At 41.5% G+C, this 23,914-nt stretch overlaps 3 protein-coding genes across 5 annotated transcripts; 2 read left to right on the top strand and 1 right to left on the bottom strand.

Moving 5' to 3' along the window:
• Nucleotides 1-283: 283 nt before the first annotated feature.
• On the top strand, nt 284-15,147 carry gwl (serine/threonine-protein kinase greatwall). Of its 3 annotated transcripts, none has more exons than XM_028182547.2 (12): nt 284-771; nt 853-1,101; nt 1,292-1,520; nt 1,846-1,989; nt 2,216-2,340; nt 2,786-2,997; nt 3,813-4,022; nt 4,538-4,760; nt 5,025-5,182; nt 5,573-5,697; nt 6,241-6,453; nt 14,824-15,147. In XM_028182547.2, the coding sequence occupies exons 1-12, from the start codon at nt 673-675 to the stop codon at nt 14,868-14,870; spliced, it is 2,034 nt and encodes a 677-aa protein (XP_028038348.2). In that variant the 5' UTR covers nt 284-672; the 3' UTR covers nt 14,871-15,147. The 3 variants fall into 3 exon arrangements, with proteins under 3 accessions (XP_028038348.2, XP_028038341.2, XP_089583493.1); XM_028182540.2 differs by having other exon boundaries at nt 286-771; nt 1,846-2,022; XM_089727367.1 differs by lacking the exon at nt 1,846-1,989 and having other exon boundaries at nt 286-771.
• Nucleotides 7,051-11,529, top strand: LOC149502942 (uncharacterized). Its single transcript, XM_089727364.1, has one exon. The coding sequence runs from the start codon at nt 7,959-7,961 to the stop codon at nt 11,526-11,528; it is 3,570 nt and encodes a 1,189-aa protein (XP_089583490.1). The 5' UTR covers nt 7,051-7,958; the 3' UTR covers nt 11,529.
• Nucleotides 15,138-23,914, bottom strand: LOC114249088 (uncharacterized). The gene is made up of 12 exons (XM_028182566.2): nt 23,577-23,914; nt 20,408-20,487; nt 19,002-19,178; nt 18,724-18,827; nt 18,503-18,654; nt 18,320-18,411; nt 18,032-18,118; nt 17,605-17,777; nt 17,357-17,492; nt 17,120-17,258; nt 16,069-16,214; nt 15,138-15,490 (listed from the first exon to the last, which is right to left on the bottom strand). Exons 1-12 carry the CDS (start codon nt 23,716-23,718, stop codon nt 15,335-15,337), a joined length of 1,584 nt encoding a protein of 527 aa, XP_028038367.2. The 5' UTR covers nt 23,719-23,914; the 3' UTR covers nt 15,138-15,334.

Here is a 23,914-nt window from a genome sequence, read left to right as displayed (position 1 = left end):
GACCATGCTAACGATTCCAGCGTCCATCAACATTAGAGTTTTGGGTTCAAATTTCATTCAAATTATCCTTGCTAATTCGGTGTAACACAAGTCTTGCGGATTCTGTGAAACCAGCGCCAAAAGCCTTTCCATGTTGGACCAGCACCTGCTCTTTCCCTATTTGCTACAATTTTATCAGACCAGTCTTCATTTGCGCTTTTTTTTTTTACTTTCTCTTAGTAGGTTTACGCATAATAAGACGCAATCATGACATACAAATTCATTTGGTGTTTGTGAAAGTGCCAAGTGCGAATCGAATATTACTAGACATGACTTCCCGAGTTTTAATAATTTCTCTAAACTTTGATTTGAAAGAAAGGATTTGGCAGTATGACCTTTTTTCTTTTGCCCATCTACCTGGACAAAACAAACAAATGTCTCGTTAAAAGAGTAAAATCTCTAATTTATTAAGTGTATAATCTATGGAGTAAAATTTTGAAAGTTTTGATTCTGGAGTAGATAAATAAATTAATAATAGTTTGATTTAATATTTGAATTAAAAATTAAATTTAAGTTTAGCTTACAATTGATCTCATATAAATTTTATGATGGCCAGCTTTAACTTGTCGGTCTAGCGATGTGCCTGAGAAAGAAGAACAATTATTATTAAAGGTTTAGAGTTCAGGTTTGAAAATGGCTTTGGTCAACCCATGTGATATGTTTAACGAAAAAACAAAATGCCATACAATTTTGGACAAAATAAATACATTAGACGAGAATGTCGCAACTAAGGTAAAAGATATTAAAAAACATGTAAGTACAAACTGATAACTAAGGTTCTTTTATTCGACTTCAAGTTCCTTTTTGTTTTAGCCACCGGATATTAATGATTTTACAATTGTGAAGCCGATAAGTCGAGGTGCGTTTGGTAAAGTTTTCCTAGCACATAAAAAGAATAACAAAGACCAAATGTATGCCATCAAAGTAATGAAAAAATCTGAAATGATAAATAAGAATATGGTAGCACAAGTTGTGACTGAAAGAAATGCTTTGGCTCTGTCTAGGAGTCCTTTTTGTGTTCATTTATTTTACTCACTTCAGTCAATATCATCTGTGTATTTGGTAAGTTTTGATTGATTACTACTAGATTTTATAATCTGAATAAGTATACTATTTTAATGAAAACAAAAACAATGTCTATCAAAAGTTATGCATAATTGATCTTTCCAATGTTTTCTTTTGTCAGGTTATGTAAATACTAATCTTTAAAAGCGAGGACGTTCTTAAGCTGACCCAATGATTTATTTTTCAGGTAATGGAATATATGGTTGGAGGTGATTTAAAGTCTCTTTTAGGAGTCTATGGTTTTCTGGAAGAAGCTATGGCTGTCTTTTATATAGCTGAAATAACACTAGCTTTAGATTATTTACACAAACATCACATTGTACACAGAGATCTGAAACCTGATAATATGTTGGTATCAAAAAGTGGTCACGTTAAACTCACTGATTTTGGTTTATCGAAAATTGAGATACATCGAGGTAATTCGAATTTGGGGTTATTATTGCTGTTTAGGTTATTTGTAAATGAAATTATAGTAATAAGAGTAATTAGTTTGGGGTTTCACATCTGATTAACGTCATTGACACAATTTACGTGGGGAAAATGATTAAAATGTAATTTGTCAACATCAAGGAATATTCCTTTAATATTCCTTCCTATTTATTAAAATTAAAATGTGTAGCACTATGAACAGAATAAATCAATCATCGACAATTCAAATATTGTAAAGATTATTAAGAAAATTTTTTTTTTTCATGTTTTTATGAGATGCATATGTTTTCAGTTATATTTGTTTTCTTTTAGATTTAGAAATATCTGATTTCGTAAATAGAACACCAAGTTTAAACATGAGGACACCTGGCCAGCTTCTATCTTTAACTTCACACTTGTCATTTGGCTCTGGCGGGGGAGAAAGCACACACAACTCTGTTATCTCAAGTGATGCCTGTGAGAACCTTCTTGATGAACTTAAAGAAACCTGTATGATTTGTTCTTAATTAAAGAACTGAAAAAAAGAAAAAAAATTGAATCACTTACACATATTTCATTTTTTTTGTAAAGTGAAATATATTGTCTTGGATCAATTTATTCATAGTAATTTTAAATGTTAGTTGAAATGAAATCTAATGCAATGGATATTTTATGAAATTTTTACCGATTATGTTTTTTAAAGGTAAATTAAAGAATTTGTTTGATGGTAAATGTGCATCTGGAAGTTCATCTGCTTTGGACCAGTCACAATTATCAGGAATTCATCCTTTCATGAGTGCAGAAAGTATTAGTTTGGATGAGAATGCTGTAAGATTTTTTTCTTTATAATAGATAATGTAAATATAAAAGTTTGATATCTGTCACTACTTAACAGACCATTTATTAGATTGTTAAAGTGTAATAATAAATGTAATGCTAAAAGTAAAAAGTAAAAATATAGGTTCTCAAAAATCAGCATAATATAAAGGATGTGCACATGTGAAATGCGGTTTGGAAGTAATAGTAAATATTAATGCACTATTAAGAATGTAAATTAATTGAAAAAGAATTCAATCTTAGTCAGTATTTAACTGATAATTAGGATAAAAAAACATTTTCTTAAATCTGGCCTACAATTTCGTCAGCAGTTAATATGATATTTTATTGAATATTATACTTGAAAATATAAAGTAATAAGTTAATTTATTGAAGATGAACCAGCATATCAATTTTTAACAAAAAAGTAACAAAGTAAAATGATATAATTCTAAAGCTTCAGGATTCGAGATCAGGATCTCTTAGTTCATATCATACATGCGAGAGCTCTAAAAACAGCAGCAATTCAAAGCACAGTAAATCCACTGATATCAGTAACAACACTGAGTCGTCAATTGGTGAATCGGTACTATCGGATTCTCAGCACACTCAGCATAATCAATCTACTTCACCTCTCTGCAGAGGACATTCATTGAAACGAATACCAAGGTAATTCAATACAGGTTATTTTAAATTTAGAATAGAGATATATATAAATTTGTGTAGACATTATTCTTTTATACTGTGTGGTTTTATGCGTTTACTAACATGGAAAAAATTATTTAATGAAGAAGTTACATAAATTTAAGATAATACAAAAACACCGGTTCCAAAGCTACAACAATAATAAGCTTTTCCCCAATTTGAGCGAACAATGAAATCCATTAAATAAATTAGTTCCTTTGAAACCACAGATCATGATCATTATCTGGTTGTCAAATGTTGCATTGTATTTAATGCAATGTATAATATGTATTCATAGTGGCTATAAATCTAAAATTGCTGGAGTCCGATACAGCAGACTCTTTGAAATTTCTACTAATATTGACCTAGATCTAAAAATCGCGTTTTATTTTGAACAATGCATTTTTTTGCATAGATGGCTGGACGAGCTCACAGCCCACCTGGTGATAAGTGGTTACTGGAGTCCATAGATATCTACAAGGTAAATACGCCACCCACCTTGAGATATAAGCTCTAAGGTCTCAAGTATAGTTACAACGGCGGCCCCACCCTTCAAACTGAAACGCATTACTGCTTCACGCCAGAAATAGGCAGGGTGGTGGTACCTACTCGTGCGGACTCACAAGAGGCCCTACCACCAGTAAAAATCTTAACATTGCCTTATTTCTGCATATGAAAATGTATTATGTATAATAAATGCATTGATCCTGCAGATCAGTGGTCACTAATGAATAGGCAGAAGAACCGATCATTGGCTACTTAAATAAGTACCAGGGCAGTACTTATCTTTCCTTTAACAGTTTCAGAGCAAAGAAACGCAAGCGAATACTCGACTGTGACGGGGACACTCCGACCGGTGTGACTAGTCTTGCTGAATCAAAAGAGAACCACAGCGGGCTCACACAAGAGATAATGGCTTTAGAATTGACTCAAAACACGCCGAAACGAATGTCCCTACATCCAACACCCGACAGAAGGAAAAATCCTCTGAAAGGTGTCTTGAAAAAAAGGTATTTTTTTATTTGTTGTATTTTGATTTTGGGTGAAAAAATATCTCCCCTAATTAAAATTAAATCATTTTTTAGCATCCATGCGTTGTGTCCAAACATAAACCGTGGTCTCATATGTGGTTAGTCGTGGTCTGTTAGTGTTGTGTTGGTTAGTTGTTGTTTTTGTTGTGACAAACAGACAAGCATGTAGTAGTTCTCATAGCAAACCTTCCAACCTCCAAGACAAGAGATCTTGGCAAAGATGGAAAGGCTTTCAGGCCAACAAATATCCTTCGAAACAAAAAATAATAATTTAGTCAGAGTTAAAAATTGATGATTAAGTTTAGAATTGTCAGACAGTATGAGTGTACCAATTTTCGAAACATTATTTTGTCTGAAATAAATGCATGCATCAAATCGACAACAGTCGGTTGCTTGGCTGTGCCTCTTACGTTACTGATGTCCATGAGAATTATTATTGCTCGCTGTAGGAAAAATAAATATTTTAAATTAAAAAGCTTTATTCTTCTTCATAGATGGGCTTCACAAAACGACAGTCATCACTTTAACGTGGGAGTAATATTCTCAACACCAGTTTCAAATAATAAATCTGAAGCGACGAAGAAAAGGACGAAGGAGACCCGTTTCAACCTACCAAAGGATGATCTAGTTGATTCTCTAGATACAAAAAAGTGTGTCGTATTCGGAAAACATATTTCGAATAGTTTGGAGATGTTTCCTGTGCGGAGATTAAGTAAAGTACGTAGGTACTATGTATACCATACAAATATACAAGTTTATGTATTACATATTTTCAATTAAAAAAAATTAAATATAAATTATTAGTGAGTTGATAAATCTCTTTTTTTTTATTGTTTTGATATGTGGACGAGCTCACAGCCCACTTGGTGTTAAGTGGTTACTGGAGCCCATAGACATCTACAGCGTAAATGCGCCACACACCTTGAGATATAAGTTCTCAGATCTCAGTATAGTTACTCAGTATAGTGATAAATCTTTCAGGGGGAAGGATGTAAATCGCCTACAGAAATGTGCAAGACTCCATTAGCAGCTGTGCACACGCCGTACAGGACCCCCAAGAGTGTTAGAAGAGGCAATCTTATATCAGACCAAAGAATCCTGGGAACGCCTGATTATTTAGCACCTGAATTACTATTGAAGTAAGATTTTTTAATTGACATCGATTTTAAGTTCAGAAATAACCTCAATTAAAGTTAAAGTTAATACATACTATATGTTGAAATACAAACCAAATTGAGCACCTCCTATTAAAAAACCGACTTTCTATACCATGTTTTATATTTTTATAAATGCAAAAAGAGAAGTCTCTGTATTCTTTGAATTGCAGGTTCATCGAATATTGAAGGTTTGTTAGAAGTATTAATTATAGATATTGATATTATATATGAATGGTCGAATTCTTAATCATATAGGCAATTCCACTTGATAATAGAACGAATTACTGTTTCCCAGTAAACATAGGCAGTACGGTAGCATAATCAGTGCCTAGTGATCCAAGAAAACATTAATTATAATTGTTACTATATCAGGCAAGGCCACGGGCCGCAAGTGGATTGGTGGGCTTTAGGAGTCTGCCTATACGAGTTCATGACGGGCGTACCACCTTTCAACGACGAAACACCGCAAGCTGTCTTCAAAAACATACTGTCTAGAAGTGAGTATAACAATACTTATGATGTGACAAAATACCAAAAAAAATATCTTTTAATTATTATGTTTGTAAACTCGAACTGAATGATCTATCAAAGACAATTTGTCAGTTCACAATATGATAACATACCGCTTCCGAAAATGAAAATTTTGTACCTACAAAGTTATAAATTTTGGGGAGCGTGCTATCAGCGCCGCGCCGGTGTGCGTGTAAAAGAAAAGCGCGCCCGGGCGTTCGTTGATCCGAGCATCAGCTGTTTTTGATTTTGTGTTTCATTGCTGGTTTTAAATAAAAAGTAAATTAATGTATTTTTTATGAAACTATCGTTTTATTTAGCCGACTAACTTGATGGAGTGTAAACAAATTAAAATATGTTTTCTTTTTTTTAAATCAGCATCGATTTTTTTTCCGTCCCGTCATCAAAGGTGTCTTTAGTAGTAGTCTGTCTTCGGAAGCGGTCTCCTAATACCCAGTATATGCACACAATAAATGAAATCAAAAATTTTTATTGTTCGTACGTAATGTACTTCGTATTTTGTATTCCAGATATCGAATGGCCAGAAGGTGACGAAGCGCTGTCGCCCGAAGCTGTGAGTTCTATCGAGGCTCTACTGACGATGGAGCCGGCGGAGCGCCCGGCCGCCGCCGACGTGCGGGCCATGCCCTTGTTCAGGAACGTTGACTGGGAGAACCAACTCAACACCGAACCGCCATTCGTTCCCACGCCCGACGATTTACATGACACAGGATACTTCCAAGGTACACTACAGACAGACCGTTAGCTCCTTAAAAAATTGTATTATGGAGGAATCTGAATGCGGGAATTGTGGTAGCCAAAGTTCTTGATGCGCTGATGATGAAGTGTGAAGACTGCGGTTGTTCCGTCGCAGGTCACCAATGTCCCTACATTGGTGACCTGCGACGGAACAACCGCATACACGACGGCGGGAAGATTTTACACCAAGCGGGTGATATTTTGCTCGGTAGACCGACGGTCCAAATGTTTTTTTTTTATTCCTACGTATGCTGATAGTCTTGAGAAGCTATTTCAGCGTAACCTTAACTAGTAGGTGAGCTCACGGGGCTCAAACCTGACGACGTTGCTAACACAAACCCTAGCAAAGGCCGTGCTTCGCAGAATCTACCATCGGATCGGACACGACCCACTGAGAAGATCCGGCGAGAAACTCAGTGGGCTGTGTCTGTGGGTTAATTTACTCGTCGAGCCCTTCGTCGCAAGCGACGGGTTCGACGAGAACGATGAACGGTGCTTGAGGTACCTAAAAGCACCGTTAGTGGATCGAGAGGATCCGAAATGACGTGTTTGGAGCGACGTCGACTGCTTTCCATTCTGTCCGCAGGATCGGGAATGCCAAATGTTATTGTTTGTGTTCGCGACGGACATGAATAAATGTAGAATAGATATTATTCGCGACGGACGCAAATAATTGTTCGCGACGGACATTGATAGTTTAAAAATAGATAGGAAATATAGTAATAGTTAAATAGAGATATGTTCGCAAAGTACAGCGAGATTTAATAGAAATAGACAATGTCCGTAAATAGACTGTATGTTAAAAGTAGTTATAGTAAAAATGTCCGTAAATAGATAAAGAATATCCGAATAAATAGTTATATTAAGAATATGTTGGCGTAAAATAAGTACGTTAAACATAGAAATAAGTAATTTGTAAATATTGTATTTTGTTTGTAAATAAAGATTGGTCCTCGTGGTCTTTAATTTGGCGTGGGAACGCAGGAGCGAGTCACTATACGGGCGACTAATAGAGCGACTAGGCAAACAATAGGCGAGCGAGGCGGCCGAGAGAACAATAGACGCCCACCGTGCTCGGACTCATAATAGCGCTGGCCGAGTGCGCGTGGGCGACCATAAATAAGGGGCCTACCTCGCTGCAAATTCAGTTCGAGACAGCGAGCCGACGAGTCAAGACCTCTCCGGAAGAAGAGGAGAGCGCCAACCGAACAAGAAAAGACTCGCTCCTACGCCCTGCGCCGGTCAAGCCACGAGGACCGTGTGAACGCCATACTTGAAGCCTTCGTTATTTTCCTCGAACCAAACCCAGCATCCGTTCCGCGACAGCCACTGCGGCAATACTCGAGCCACCACGTTTCAACGAGTAAGAAGTCTAAAAATCACACGTGGTGGCCGAAACCTGAGCGGTGGCCGTCCGGAATATTGGTCCTTCGAGAGCCGGATTCATTTGAGGAAGATCGAAGAAAATTGAAGATTGAAGATTGAAGAAATGGTGCTCACACGGTCCGAGAAGATGAGGTCGTCACGCCTTGACCGGCCCGGCAACGAAGCTGTCTCGGGCTCAACATCGCAAGACGCACAGCAACGAGCTGTGTCGGCCGCGCCGCGTTCGGGAGTGACGCAGGGACCGCCACCGTTGGCGGCAACCTCCTCCCAGTCAACCGCGCCGCGTTCGGGAGTGACGCAGGGACCGCCACCGATGGCGGCACCCTCCTCCCAAGTGGAAAAGTGTCCGGGAGTACCGCGGGGCTCACAAGCGATGCCCCCCTCCCGCCAAATATTGCCTACGCAATACTCGCCGGCGTCGCCAACGGGACCGAACAGCGGGGTCTGTCGTCGAGTGGTCAGACCTCCCAGCACCGCGACACCGGCAACAACTTCAGGCGACGCAGCAACGGAGAGCGTCGTATCCGCGAGCCAGAACAGAAAAGAGTCAGCGCTCACGGCCAATCCAATTGTACACGGGTCCCACATCACGGACGCCGCTGCCAAAATCTCGACGACAGAAGAAGGCTCCACACTCCGCGACGGGATGGCGCCACCAGTACGAGGATCTTCGAGAAAGTCGAGTCAACAGTCACAACGGCTGTTGCTTATGGCGCGCCTCAAAGAAGAGCATCTCCGCGCCAAGGAAGAACAAGCCCGACTCCAAGCAGAGCTCGCCGCCGCCCGCATCTCAACATTAGAAGCCGAAGCGCTCGTTGAAGAGGAGGAAGATGCGCGCACAACACTCACGGAGGACGAGAACGAGCAATCACAGCGCATCGATACATGGCTCAGTCAACAACAATCGATCGCGCTACACGGAGTCGAAGAAACAGTAATGCAGCCAACACACGGATCACCAGCCACCATCGAGCAACCGCAACTGGAACTTCCCGCACCAATAGAACAGCTGAAGCTACCGGCCCCTGCCGCGGCACCGATTGCCGTACCTGTCGCACCGAAAAGCGACATCGCCGAACTAGCAGCTGCCATCGCGACGGCCGCCCGCCAAGCCAGGCCCGGACCATCGCATCGGTACTACGGGGAGCTTCCAGTGTACAGTGGATCGCACCAGGAATGGCTCTCCTTCAAGGTCGCCTACGCCGAATCAGCGGACAGCTTCAGCGCCGCAGAGAACACAGCGAGACTTCGGCGTACGTTGAGAGGAAGAGCAAGAGAAGCGGTCGAAAACTTGTTGCTGCATTACACCGAGCCCGCCGAGATCATGCGGACTCTAGAATCGCGCTTCGGACGTCCAGAAGCAATCGCCGCAACGGAGCTGGAACGACTGCGCGCGCTGCCACGCTGTACGGACACACCGAGGGACATCTGCGTATTTGCAAATAAGGTGAACAACGTCGTCGCCGCTCTGAGGGCCCTCGACCGCGTACATTACATGTACAACCCGGAGCTCACCAACTTCACATCAGAGAAGCTGCCGTCCACTCTACGCCACCGCTGGTTCGAATTCTCAGCAACTCAACCGGCGGGAGAACCGGACCTCGTCAAGCTGTCGCGCTTCCTGCAACGCGAGGCGGACCTGTGCAGCCCATACGCACAGCCGGAGCCAGAGACGAGAGTGGAGAACACCAGCGGTCGGCGGAAGATGGTGAACACGCCTCAGAGGACGCACACCACGCAAGCGAAGGAAGAGAGGAAATGCGCAGCATGTCAGAAGGCGGGGCACATCCCACAAGATTGTCCCGAATTCAAGAGAGCAGCCGTCAGCGAGCGCTGGGATACGGCGAAGCGCGAAAATTTGTGTTTCCGGTGCCTACGGTTCCGGTCCCGGGGACACGTGTGTAAAAAGAAAAAGTGCGGCGTCGACAGCTGTGAACGCACGCACCACGAGCTGTTGCATAAGAAGCCAGCATGGCAGAAACCGAAAGAAAAAGAAGAGGCGGTCACCTCGACGTGGGCCGCAAGAAGTGCGACAGCCTACCTGAAGATGGCGCCAATTACCGTTATCGGACCGGCGGGAGAAGCAGATACATGGGCCCTGCTGGACGACGGGTCGACGATCTCGCTGATTGACGAAGACTTCGCGAGACGAGTGGGCGCCAAAGGACCGATCGAACCCCTCTTCATCACTGCCATCGGCGACAACAAGATAGACGCAACACGCTCACGACGCGTCCCGCTGAAGCTATGCGGACGCACGGGGGAACCGCAAGACCTGAATCTACGGACAGTCAACGGCCTAAAATTAACACCACAGCGACTGAACGTCGAAGTCCTCGCGTCGTGCCATCACCTCACCGACCTCCGCCATCACTTCAAAACGAGCTACGCCTCGCCGAAGATACTGATCGGCCAAGACAACTGGCACCTGCTGGTGACGGAGGAGATGCGGACGGGACGACGCGATCAACCAGTGGCGTCTCGTACTCCGCTCGGGTGGGTCGTGCACGGAGCACACCCGGGAGGCAAGAGACAGCGCGTCAACTTCGTGGCACACGCGACGACGGCCGACGCGAACATGGACGAAGCCCTCAGGCACTACTTCGCGATCGAGGGACTCACCGTCGCCGCCAAGACGCCGAAGAATGACCCAGACGAGCGCGCGCTGAAGATCCTGCGAGGGACCACTCAACAGCGACCCGACGGCCGCTACGAGACCGCACTGCTGTGGCGTGAGGAGGGCCTGAAGATGCCCAACAATTTCGAAGCCGCGCTGAATCGCCTGACGTCCGTAGAGAAGAAACTGGAGAAGGATCCAAATTTGAAAGAGCGCTACAAGCAACAAATGGACGCACTGGTAGCGAAAGGATACGCCGAAGTAACTCCGTCGACGGGTACGAAGAAGCGAACCCGGTACTTGCCGCACTTCGGCGTAACACATCCGACGAAGCAGAAGAAGCCTCGCATCGTGCACGACGCCGCTGCGAAAACTAGAGGGGAGAAGCCCAAACGACTTCCTGCTCACCGACCCGGACCTGCTGCAGTCGCTGCCCGGAGCGATGATGCGCTTCAGGCAGCACGCCGTCGCCGTCTCCACGGACCCGCGATGTTATTACAGATAGACGTCCGAAGCGAGGACCGCAACGCGCTCCGGTACTTGTGGAGGGAGGACCCTTCACAAGAGCCTATAGAATACCGGATGAGGTCCATCATCTTCGGCACGACAAGCGCACCTGCAACCACCATCTGCGTGAAGAACCGACTGCAGTACCCGGACGCCGCCGACCTCAAGCTCCACACGTACGTGGACACGAGCAAGTACGCCCACGACGCCGCGTTGTACTGGCGCGTGGAGACGCCCGACAGGGAGATGAGGACCTCCCTAGCCAAAGCCCGAGTCGCAACCGTAAAGCCAATATCGATACTGCGTCTCGAGCTACAAGCCGCCGTGATGAGCAGCCGCATGGCCGCGGCCATCACGGAAGAACACAATAGGAAGCCAGACACGAGTGTTCTGGACCGACAGCGCCACCGTACTGACCTGGCTACGAACGGGGTCGAGGTCGTATCGACCGTTCGTCGCTCACCGCATTGCAGCGATAGAAGAGGACAGCACTGTGGAGGAATGGCGCTGGGTCCCCACAAAGGAAAATGTCGCCGACGACGCCACTAGAGAACTACCCGTCGGCTTTGAAAGAAACCACCGCTGGTTCATAGGCCCGGAATACCTGAGACGGCATCCGGATGATTGGCCCGTACAACGAACTGCAAGAAGGGCAGAAGAGACGGGTGAAGAGAAGTGCGCAACGCTCGCCGTGAGCAGAGAGAGCCTCGGCGAAGCGATCCCGGACCCAAGACGCTTCTCCAAGTGGGAGAAGTACCTGCGTGCAACGGGGCGAATACTGCAATTCGTCGACCTATGCCGCAGAAGTCGCGAGCGCACTCATTACAAGAGGACCAGACGAAACCCGCGTTCGGACCCGACGTGGGAGAAGAATAGAAAGAGGACGACTTCGAAGACCCCGCTGAACACACCGCGGACGCCAGAGCAAGCAGTCATTCAATGGAAGACTTTAGACGCCGACACGCTTCGACGCGCCGAGACGCTCATTTGGCAACAGAGCCAGCGGGCGGCCTTCGAGGAAGAGATTTTGACGCTCCAACAAGGGAAACAAATATCCCCAGCGAGCCGACTGCGAAACTTGTCCGTGACTTACGCGGACGGGACACTGAAAATAAACGGACGCATCGGCAACATAGAGGGAGCTGACGTCATCACCTCGCCTCTCGTGCTAGACGGACCCCGACGCGAAACGAGACTGATGACAGACTTCATCCATAGAAAGATGCACCACGCCGGAACCGAAGCTACGATCGCCGAGTGCCGACAGTCGTACTGGGTCTTACGCCTACGCCCAGTGACACGGAGCGTAATCCACAACTGTCTTCCGTGTCGTATCCGCAAGGACACTCCACCGCGTCCAGCCACAGGCGACCACCCACCGAGCAGACTGGCACACCATCGGCGACCATTTACATACGTGGGCCTCGATTACTTCGGGCCCTACCAAGTTACCACCGGCAGAAGCACCCAGAAGCACTACGTGGCCATCTTCACATGTCTCACTACGCGTGCGATACATTTAGAACCGGCAGCAAGCCTCAGCACGGACTCAGCAGTGATGGCACTCCGGCGCATGATCGCGCGCCGGGGAGCTCCGACGGAGATATGGAGCGACAACGGCACCAATTTACGGGGTGCCGACAAGGAGCTGCGCCAAGCTTTGGACAAGGCGACCGAGCATGAAGCGAGCTTAAGAATTATCCAATGGCGCTTCATCCCACCGGGCGCGCCTTTCATGGGCGGCGCCTGGGAGAGAATGGTGCGGGCGGTAAAGGCCGCGCTCTCGGCCACGGAGCAGCCGAGGCACCCGACGCCCGAAATATTTCACACTCTGCTAGCGGAGGCAGAGTTCACAGTGAACAGCCGACCTCTCACCCACGTATCGGTGAGCGCCGACAATCCCGACCCTCTAACGCCAAACCACTTCCTGCTGGGAGGCCCGGCGCGAGTCCCCGTGCCGGGCAAATTTGACGACGCCGACCTCATAGGGCGCGCACACTGGCGCGCAGCACAACGTCTGGCAGATGTGTTCTGGAGTCGCTGGCTCCGGGAGTACCTGCCCGACCTGCAGAACCGGCGGGAGCCCCACAGCCGCGGGCCCGCCCTGAAGATAGGCGACGTCGTGATAATAGCAGACGGAACGCTCCCACGGAACACCTGGCCACGTGGGATCATCCAGGAGGTTTACCCGGGGGCCGACGGCATCACTCGAGTGGTCGACGTGCGCACCGCCGGCGGTATCCTGCGACGCCCGGCGAAGAAGATTATCGTGCTACCCACGATGACCGCCGCTCACCAGGGAGGATGCAGCGACGTGAACGACGCTGCACGGCGGGAGGATGTTCGCGACGGACATGAATAAATGTAGAATAGATATTATTCGCGACGGACGCAAATAATTGTTCGCGACGGACATTGATAGTTTAAAAATAGATAGGAAATATAGTAATAGTTAAATAGAGATATGTTCGCAAAGTACAGCGAGATTTAATAGAAATAGACAATGTCCGTAAATAGACTGTATGTTAAAAGTAGTTATAGTAAAAATGTCCGTAAATAGATAAAGAATATCCGAATAAATAGTTATATTAAGAATATGTTGGCGTAAAATAAGTACGTTAAACATAGAAATAAGTAATTTGTAAATATTGTATTTTGTTTGTAAATAAAGATTGGTCCTCGTGGTCTTTAATTTGGCGTGGGAACGCAGGAGCGAGTCACTATACGGGCGACTAATAGAGCGACTAGGCAAACAATAGGCGAGCGAGGCGGCCGAGAGAACAATAGACGCCCACCGTGCTCGGACTCATAATAGCGCTGGCCGAGTGCGCGTGGGCGACCATAAATAAGGGGCCTACCTCGCTGCAAATTCAGTTCGAGACAGCGAGCCGACGAGTCAAGACCTCTCCGGAAGAAGAGGAGAGCGCCAACCGAACAAGAAAAGACTCGCTCCTACGCCCTGCGCCGGTCAAGCCACGAGGACCGTGTGAACGCCATACTTGAAGCCTTCGTTATTTTCCTCGAACCAAACCCAGCATCCGTTCCGCGACAGCCACTGCGGCAATACTCGAGCCACCACGTTTCAACGAGTAAGAAGTCTAAAAATCACACGTGGTGGCCGAAACCTGAGCGGTGGCCGTCCGGAATAGTTTGGAACTTGTATATATGCACGCTTATCTTAAAAATGTCGTAAGCGAGATTCAGGCATCTGTCAAATATCTTGTATTCTGTGATGGCTACCGCCACAGACTATATAGTTGTTTTTACAAAAACATTCTTTTTTAACTGACCAAATCTTGCTTTATTACTATCGCAAGAAGACACGCCTACAGCTCACCTGGTGGTATTGTTTGTTGTTACTGTTGCTCCTTGCTATCGCTAATTTTATCGGCAATGCTGATGTGATGTTTCAACGACATCATTTTATGCAACAGCACAAAAATACCGTCGTGAAAGATTTCATTGCAGTTTTAGTAGATATGTGATAGTGTTATTTTGAAAGGAAATTGTTTTTACAAAAACAATATTTTTGTAAAAACAACTATAAAGAAATTGAGAAATGTCGTAATAATAATTATTTAAAAAAAATATTTCACAAAGTGGGTGCACAGCAGAAACATCTCTTTCGCATGTCTGCTGCAAATAAATAGAAGTAGCGTCATGTTACTGAATGTGCATTATTTTTCTTATTTCGACAACTACCCACACCAAATCAGAAAAGAATTTACGTTATGTACTTATTTTTGATGAAATTTCTACATTTATTTCTATTTAAAAACTCAAATTTACATTCAATTGTAAAGTAACAAAGTATCATCATTTAACTAATAACTTTTTGTTTCAGCCCGCAATATTTTACAACAACTGCAAGTATCAAATTTCGACATATAATTTTAAATGTTCATGATAAAACCTTTAACTAGTTGAGAATGTTAGCTGCATAATAATGATCAGCGTGTTAATCTATATGAAAAGTATAAATGTTATAATGTATTTATAAATAACGTTGTCATAAAATTATTATTTAGTCCTGAAGACTGATTTTGTGTCATTATTATTAAGAATATGTATTATCGTTTCAGAACCAAAAAATGTATATTTCACAGCGTAGGTGCTTCAATTATATGAATAAATTTAATCTAACACAAAATAAAACGATTATTGAAAAGTTTACGTACTTTATTTTAGAAACTTAAGCTAAATTGGCACATTTTGTTTTTGTCAAAATAAAATATCAATTCATTGAGAAAAGCAAGCGTATGGTTGTTTTTCTCAAAATAATTGAAATAAAATGTTTTAATGTTTTTCATAACGGCATCCAATTTTCTACCGTTATAACGCTTTATATATTTTCCTCACTTGGAGTTCTTCTGTATCCAAGGTAGGAATGCAGTGATGCGTGTGTATACACCTGGGTACTGTCCTTTACCGCAACCGATACCCCATGATACGATTCCGATTTGGTTCCACGTACCACCTTCGTTGACCATCAGTGGCCCGCCACTATCACCCTAAAATTGAAAAAGACGAGTTGATTAAACTAGTAAAGCTATTGTTCCATGAAAATTAAGAAAGTTGAGATAATGGCGGTGAAAGTAAATGCAAATTTTCAGACCAAATCTGTCAATTCTGCTATCGTGTTAACGAGGCACGTGTAACTTAAGGGGACCAAGCCCGTTTTAAATCGAATAAATTTTATAATTAAAACTACTTTTACGCTAAAATAATAATCAAAGCCACCATGTTGTAAGTAGTTTTAAAAGTTAGAAACCTTGTCTGTTTGTTGTTTTAATTCTAATGTATGTATAATTACTTCCGTAAAACGAAAGTATGTGGTAGAGCTGGCGACCCCTAAAGAGACAACAATAATTCCGTTCGAAAAGTCATAATTTACTAATTAACGTTTGTCGTCGTTGCACGCAATGTATAACAAAAAAAACAGCTGAGGCATAAGGCCTTTAAGAATACTGGACATCTGAAAATTATATAATGGCTAGTGAATATGTCCTATAAGCAGTATAAATAAAAAAAATCATTTCTTCATATTATTTACACAAAGAGAATAATTATTGTATTGGATTATTCTTACACTGCAGGAATCCATACTAGCTTTTCCAGCGCAAATCATGTGATCGACTATACCGCCCGGAGCAGCGGGGCCGTATTTAAGTCGACATTCCGAGTTAGTCCAAATCGGAATTGATACTTCTTGAAGGACAGACGGCTGCGGACCACCTAAAAAAACAATATGTATAGTACACTCGGCCTAACTTTGCTGAATTGAATAAATATCGAGAGCTACCTTGTCTACGAATGAAACTAGATTTTTTTCCTTTGCATTTTAGTTTGATGGTTTTTACATTATTTAATTTAGTTACTTTTATTAATACCGATCTTATGATCTACAAAGTCATCTGCATAAAGATCGGGCACGCAGATAGCCCGTAACACTAATAGAAATTTGACATTTTATACTTGAATTAACCATTGAAATAATTTCAAAATATATTTGGATCGGAATATATTTTTACTGCTCTCTATTGGATCAGAGTTTTTACTTTCTTGGAGTCACTGCTTTCGCCTATAGTGCCTTTCAAAATAACATTTTATCATATACGACTAGCACTGCAATGAAATCTTTCTCGACGGTATTTTTGAGCTGTTTTATAAAATTATGTCGTTGAAACATCGCACTAGCATTGCCCGTAGAATTAGCGATAACTAGGAGCAACAGTAACAACAAACAATACCAGCAGTGTGCTTAGTGCAAGTTTTTTAACCTTCTCGATAGCGTAAAAGTTAACCCAATTTTGTATGCAGTTGGAACAGCGCCCCTAACGGCAAAGGAAGGCAAACGATCCTATTCCATACAAATATGAGCTAGCTAGAGTTAGCTCATATTTCTATATTCTCTATATTCTCGGTGGAGAACGTTAAAAAACTCGCACTAAGCACACAGGTGAGCTGTAGGCGTGTCTTCTTGCGATAGTAATAAAATAAGATTTGGTCAGACACAACCATAAATAAAGACATGCATAGATAATGATGCTGATAATCAAATGACAATTTTTTCTGTGATCCAAGTGAACAATAAAAAAAAACTGAACTGATATTATTTTATAAAACAGAATCGAACGTACTCTCTCGCAAACTGCCCCATCCGATGACGGTGGCAACAAGGCCAGCGTAAGCCCGACCGCCGCTCGGTAAACAAATGGGACGAATGTTCTTTGTAAATGTCACTGGTTGATCTAATGTCAGGATCGCAATGTCGTTGTACTACAATAAAAAATATACGATTGTTAATTTAATAGAACGTGTACCAGGAAGTCATACATTCATCAATATGATTTACTATACGTAAAATAGCTTTATACCAATGTGCGAATGTCAAAACCTCGATGCCTGACAACTCTTTTAATTTTTCGTTCGATGTGCGATGTTTCGGTGTTGGTTCGAATGTTGTAGTCACCCAGTCTGGCAGTGAGACGAGCGACGTCCCAGGAAGTCATACTGTTAGTAAAAATCATAATATAGGATTCATTTAGGTGGGTATAGTATAAATGAGATAGAATTAGATTTATCATATTGGTCGTAATCAATATAACTTTATTAATAAACTTACTGAGCTACGCAATGTGCTGCCGATATCACGTGTTTGTCGTCAATGATAGATCCTCCGCAAAATTGACGCCCAGCATTAAACAGGGCTACGATCCAGGGCCATTCGTTTAGCTCTGCGTTATGTCCACCAACAATGCGCTCTTCATCTTGAACATCGTATGTGCTACCGTATGCCTTAACCGTAAACAATAATGCCTATTAAATTAATTGACAATACAATTTGAAGTAGTCGTCGGGGCCTAAACGTCCGGTCCATTAATATCGAGTGATTCAAATGTGCCCTTGTTCGAATCCCAGAGGCAGGTAAAAAAAAATCTAATGAAACGCTTTCGGCTTGATAAGTGGGGTAGCCTTTAGCCTGGAAGCATTTACGATTTGTCTACCCATATAAGAAATTGAAAAAATGCTCGAAAAGGAATATTAATTACCGTTGGTCCATTCTTCATACCGCAAGCGCCGCTGACTGCAGGCTGAGATGGTTTGCTCGGCTGCGTTGGGAATGCTGGAGGCCATGTCTAATTATAACAACAAAATTGTATCTTAAGAAACCACTGTGTTTTCCATTTTCATTACATTTGAAAATTCTCAATGTAGGTTCCGGTAAAACCTTCTTTAATTGATTACGGATTTTCTTTCCCTCGCATGGATTCATTGTTACTTACCTACAGCTATTAAAAATAACAGTATAGGTTTGTCATTGGTGATAAATTAATTACCTGTTTCGTTGTAGGCTTGGTGGTACTGGGCGGCTTTGTTCCCCAAGTAGTAGTGGGTGGTGTTGGTTGAGCTTGTGGTGGTTTCGTGATACCTGCAGATTGCATGTTACAAGTGATATTTAGTTGTAAAAAAACTTGATAATGTTATCAAACGTATTTCTAGTAATTGTTAGTGAATTTTACCCATTGCAGGTGGATGGGTTGGCGCTGTGTGGTCAGGCGGGTGGGTAGGTAGAGGCGGAAGTGTGGGCGGCCATTGGGCCGGTATCTGACGAACCTCGCTAATACCTTCAAAAGGCCACTGAGCTGTCAATGCAGAAACACGACCTGCGAAGCTGATAATTTTCCCATATATTACAGTAATTCTATATTTATACAATGAACTCAATTCGCATGGTACTCACGCAGGTATCGGAGGTAGTTGACCCGGCAATAATCCTAATCTTTGCACATCCGGTTCTTGCTGAGGAGGGGTAACAACCGGCTCTGTACAGCAGACACCAAAAACCTAAAGGTACATTTTACTAATATAATTTCTTTACACATTAAAAAAGGAACTTTTAATTGTAATCCATTCAATTTTCGCCCAAAACATGTCTGTAATGTCTGTATACATTAAATTACTGTACGTGAATATTAAATAAACCTTTGTGTTGCTTAATAAATGTCACAAGTCATGTACCTCCATGTTGTCTGCGCTTATGTAGCTACACGTGTCGTAATGTCCCATCACCCAACCATCCCAGCCAGAAAGGTCGGCAACTTTAAACAGTGGATAACAATCCCGGAAACTTTTGCATGTACCCTTCTTGCCCATTGTCGATACACATTCCTCGCCGAAAGCGCCCTCGTCTGATTGCTACAAAATATTGTTATTATCTTGTTTAAATCGATCCAATTATTCTCACAGCGATATATCTGGCTATAATAGTGAAATATGTATGTAATCGAAAACCAGATTTGCATATTTAATGGTTATTGCAGTTTTAATATACACTGGAACATGTTCTTTTTTTTTAATTCCATTTGTGCAGTTGTTTTGTTTTTTGTTTCGATTACACCAGCTATGCCTTCGTCGTTATTAATGTTAATAATTATAGCTTAGTAAATACAGCTTGGTATGCAGGACAGATGGTGATGCTAAATATATTTTTTATATCGTTCCATAATCGTAATTTTGCTTTACCCTAGAAACATCACTTTGCATACTGTACGGGGTGGTACGGGGCATAAAGCCACATATTTTAACAAACTACTTCGATTTCATCTATCATAATTATGTCAATTAGTTTTTAATGTTCTTTTTTCATACTTCAGGGGTTCTTTTACATTAAAATTTCAACAAATGTAATGTCATAACTTTAAAAGAAGGTTCTACTATTAATTTAATAAAAAATTGAAGCTGTCTGTCACGTAAGCTGAAGTAGTCGTGGCCTAAAGGATAAGATGTCCGGCGCATTCGTATCTAGCGATGCACCGGTGTTCGAATCCCGCAGGCGGGTACCAATAATATTTTTTGTAATGGAATACGTATGTACTTAAGAAATATTCACAATTGACTTCCACGGAATAACGTCGTGTAATAAAAATCAAACCCGCAAAATTATAATTTGCGTAATTACTGGTGCTAGGACCTCTTGTGAGTCCGCAAAGGTAGGTACCACAACCCCGTCTATTTTTGCCGTGAAGCAGTTATGCGTTTCGGTTTGAAGGGTGGGGCAGCCGTTGTTGTAACTATACTGAGACCTTAGAACTCATATCTCATGGTGGGTGACTGCATTTAGGTTGTAGATGTCTATATGGCTCCAGTGACCACTTAACACCAGGTGGGTTGTAAGCTCGTCGGCCCGTCTAAGCAATAAAAAAAAGCCAATTAGCCCAGAACGGTTGAAGTCAATTGGCATATTGGCATCTATATTTTAAATTTCGGCTCATTGTCCCATTAAGATTCTTTATGAAATTTTATAAAAAATGCGTAAAAATTTCGAAGTTTCTCAAATCCATGCTTCACATATTAATTGGAATTTGGACAGAACAACTTCGCATGGATAAACTAGTAATGCTATGAGATTGGTTTGATGTACTCACCTGTCTAGCTTGCAATAGCAGAAGTTGTTTTCCGTCTCTGGTTGAATTCGTTATGTCACGTTTTGATCGGTCTACATGGGCTGAAAATTTGTATATTTATTGTTTTATGGAATAATGTGATTATCCAATTTATAATCCGAATTATTATCTTAGGCTAATTCATATTTAAAAAAAAAAATGTAATAAAATTTTAAGAATGCGTACTAGATTATGAAAATAAGAAGTCGGTACTGGATGAGTGAATGAAATCACGACCTACCTACAGTTAAGTTGTTGTGGAAAAAACTCATTAATATCAAAACGTGAATGCCACCAGCTACCGTGATACATGAGATCTAAATCTTTATTACAATTAAGTTCATGAAAGTTATCCTAACGTTAAAAGCAAGAGGTTCGTTCTTTGGATGGACTGAAATAAGCGGAATAGTGGTGGTACCTTTCCGTGAGGGCTCACAATACGCCCGACCACCACTAATAACTCAAATAAATTAATTATTGTGTTGCTTAGATAAGCCTACTATACAATCTCGTTGCTGTTCTATCCAAGAATCCAATTCTCGCCAGAACAGAATTCGGAAAAAGCAGCGCTGACGTGGAATTAAAATCTTGATTCCTGGATTTGCACCATATATTGCATATTTAACTCATTTTGCAGTCTGGTAACATTTTATTAACAACGAGACAGTTGTGATTATGCCTCGTAATATGTGTGTAATAGTATGTCATAGTTTTCAAGCAGACCTCTATGAAGCTATTCGCTTGCCTTCCAGAAAACAATAAATCTTTCCTTATGAAACAAAAACTAAAAATTGACGACTGAACTCAAAACTTAATTACAATATCGTTGATTGTAATTCGATAGTTTTAAAACATTACGTATGCGATTGTAACAAAAAACAATGTTCTTATCATTAAAATCAAATGAAATTACTATTCCGTCGCGGTCCAAACACAATGAGTAGGTACATCAACAAAAGAGTTGTCGTAAACATGCACGTTATTTATTTCGATTTACTGTGTAACGGTATTTTGGATATTGAAACGTTTTCATTGGAATTTTGAAATGCATGCTTAGAATACTTAATTTTTTGAATGACCTACTTTTAAAGTGTTATTTTTGTGAAAACAATTTATAGACTTCATTTTAATTTTTATTATTGTGATCTAAACTTAAAAATATATTTTATTTAAGTAGTCTCTGAAAAAATAAGAAATGCTCTGTGTCATTTGCAAATACCTAACTATAAGCGTTGAGACTCAATGATGGGCTTTTACAAGCCTGTCCTTGTCTATCTTAAAATTAAAACAGTCTTCATTTACTTGCACGCAATTTACGACCGAGTGTTCTAAATATTTAAACCTGAATTCATGCGACACAGTGCTTCAACCTTTAAAGGTTCCTAGATTAAAAATGAAAAAGGATTATTTTGACAAATTTGCCAAGGGAAAATCGACTTAAAGTACTCAGTACGCTGATACATTTCTCGTTTTTTGTTTTAGAATGGATTGCTTTAAGTAGCTGTGGAATGTTAATGGTGCAGTACCTTGAACTTGAGTTGGTAAAATGTTGCATTTTGATATAGTTTTATTAACTATTCACCGAGAACACGAGATTTACGATTGGTGTCCTGTTTTTTTTAAAATATGTTTTATTTTGCCAGTTCCTACCAAAATGTGACTGCTATCCACCACTTACGACGTAAGATCGATGTCTTCATTGGATTAGAAGAATTTACTCTATCTTCAAACAAGAAAACAGCAGAAATTACATAATAATAATCAACGCGGGGTTACTTCACTACTTATCCTTTGAAATGAATATAACAGAAATAATAATATACCAGAAACTAAATTGATAATTGCAGATAAACTTTCTGTTTGTTTGCTAGGTTCTCTATTTGTTATCGAAATGAATCTCTGTAACAAATGTTGTCACTACAGGAGATATTTCTTCTTTAGATAATTGGCACGGCAATTTCCACAGATGGTGGTGGTAGAAAAAAAATTGTAACTTTTTGTTTTCCTTGTAACCTTTTTTGTAACGTTCTTAACATTTCACGCAATGTAAAGCGGTTAAAAATTAGTTAACGCCCGGATCGATATTTTCATTGTGTATTGCTTGCTATTGTTTGTGTATTGTACTTTCTTTGCTTTCGATTGTGGGGTATTAAATTAAGAAAGAAAAATATTTTTAGTTTGTTTAATTCATTAATAATGTTTTACGTTTCCGTTAGAATAGTTTCCGCCGTGAAGCAGTAATGCGTTTCGGTTCGAAGGGTGCGGTAGCCGTTGTAACTATACCTCTGAGATCTTAGAACTTATATCTCGAGGTGGGTGGCGCATTTACGTTGTAGTGGTCTATGGGCTCCAGTAACCACTTAACACCAGGTAGGCTGTGAGCTCGTCCATCCATCCAAGCAATAAAAAAAAAAAATAAAAATAGTAGTCAACTTGATTAACTCACTCCTTAACAACAGTCATCGTGAAGTATATCCGAGTTTCACGCGAATGAATATTTTTGATTTGATTGATGTGGTTGGTTTTAGTTGTTTTAGTGATGTGGGTGTGTGGAAATTTGCATTGAATTGAACCGCTTATTATTAGTGAAGGCCCACGTGATGAGAACTTCTTGGTAATGGTTCGGGTTGATGACCACCGCCGATAGACTTGTTTCGAAGAACTTAATATTATCGGTATCTAATTATATTTTTAATCGCTCCACAATAATATTGAATTTGGAGACCCTAATCTGTTCTCGTTTCATTGATTTAATGTGTCTACATTTTTGCGATTTTAAATGCTTTTATAGGTTTTATTTCCTATCGTAATTTAAACAGGTGGTCGGACATCTCGGTTGCAAATTTTAACTTTCTCTAGCCTAAAAACCTCATAGCCGCATGTGACACGCATTGTTTTTAGTTCAATCAGTTCGTGTCCACATGTGGATACTTCACTTTTCCCTTGATGTTAGATGTAAACAAACATCACAATTGTTTTTAAAAATAAGCAACCCATAAAACAACTTCTTTAATACCTTTCTTAATGGAACGTGATTTATTTTCGACGAACACGAACAAGACCAGGAACGGTTTATGAATTATATAACGATCATAGTGGTCTATGAAAATAGAAGACAAATTAAATTTAAAAAAAAGCTTTTTACACTCACCATTAATCACAATTGCATCGTCAGTATAAAACGCGCCATCTTTTGAGGAAAATCCGTAATCTGTTTCGGGCACATTCCCGCTACAAATAACGAATAGACCAGCCCAAAGCACCGCATTTTGAATCCCTAACATTTTTATCATTTAAGTTGACTACATTCACAATGAAAGTATCTTACGGACACGGACCCTCCTAGCTGCGCGTTGCGTGTATGTGCAGCCCGAAAGGAGTCACTTCGCAAAATGCTTCGACTTCATCATGCCGCGCCTTTATAATATTTTTACACTGACGCTCTACATTAGGTTAAAAAGATAACAGAACTTTTTCTTCTTTTGTTGT

The sequence above is a fragment of the Bombyx mandarina genome, chromosome 05 (genome assembly GCF_030267445.1).
Source record: "Bombyx mandarina strain Sakado chromosome 05, ASM3026744v2".
NCBI lineage: Eukaryota > Metazoa > Arthropoda > Insecta > Lepidoptera > Bombycidae > Bombyx > Bombyx mandarina.
The sequence above is the reverse complement of the archived record's forward strand: the minus strand, read 5'-3'. Positions and strand labels throughout refer to the sequence as shown.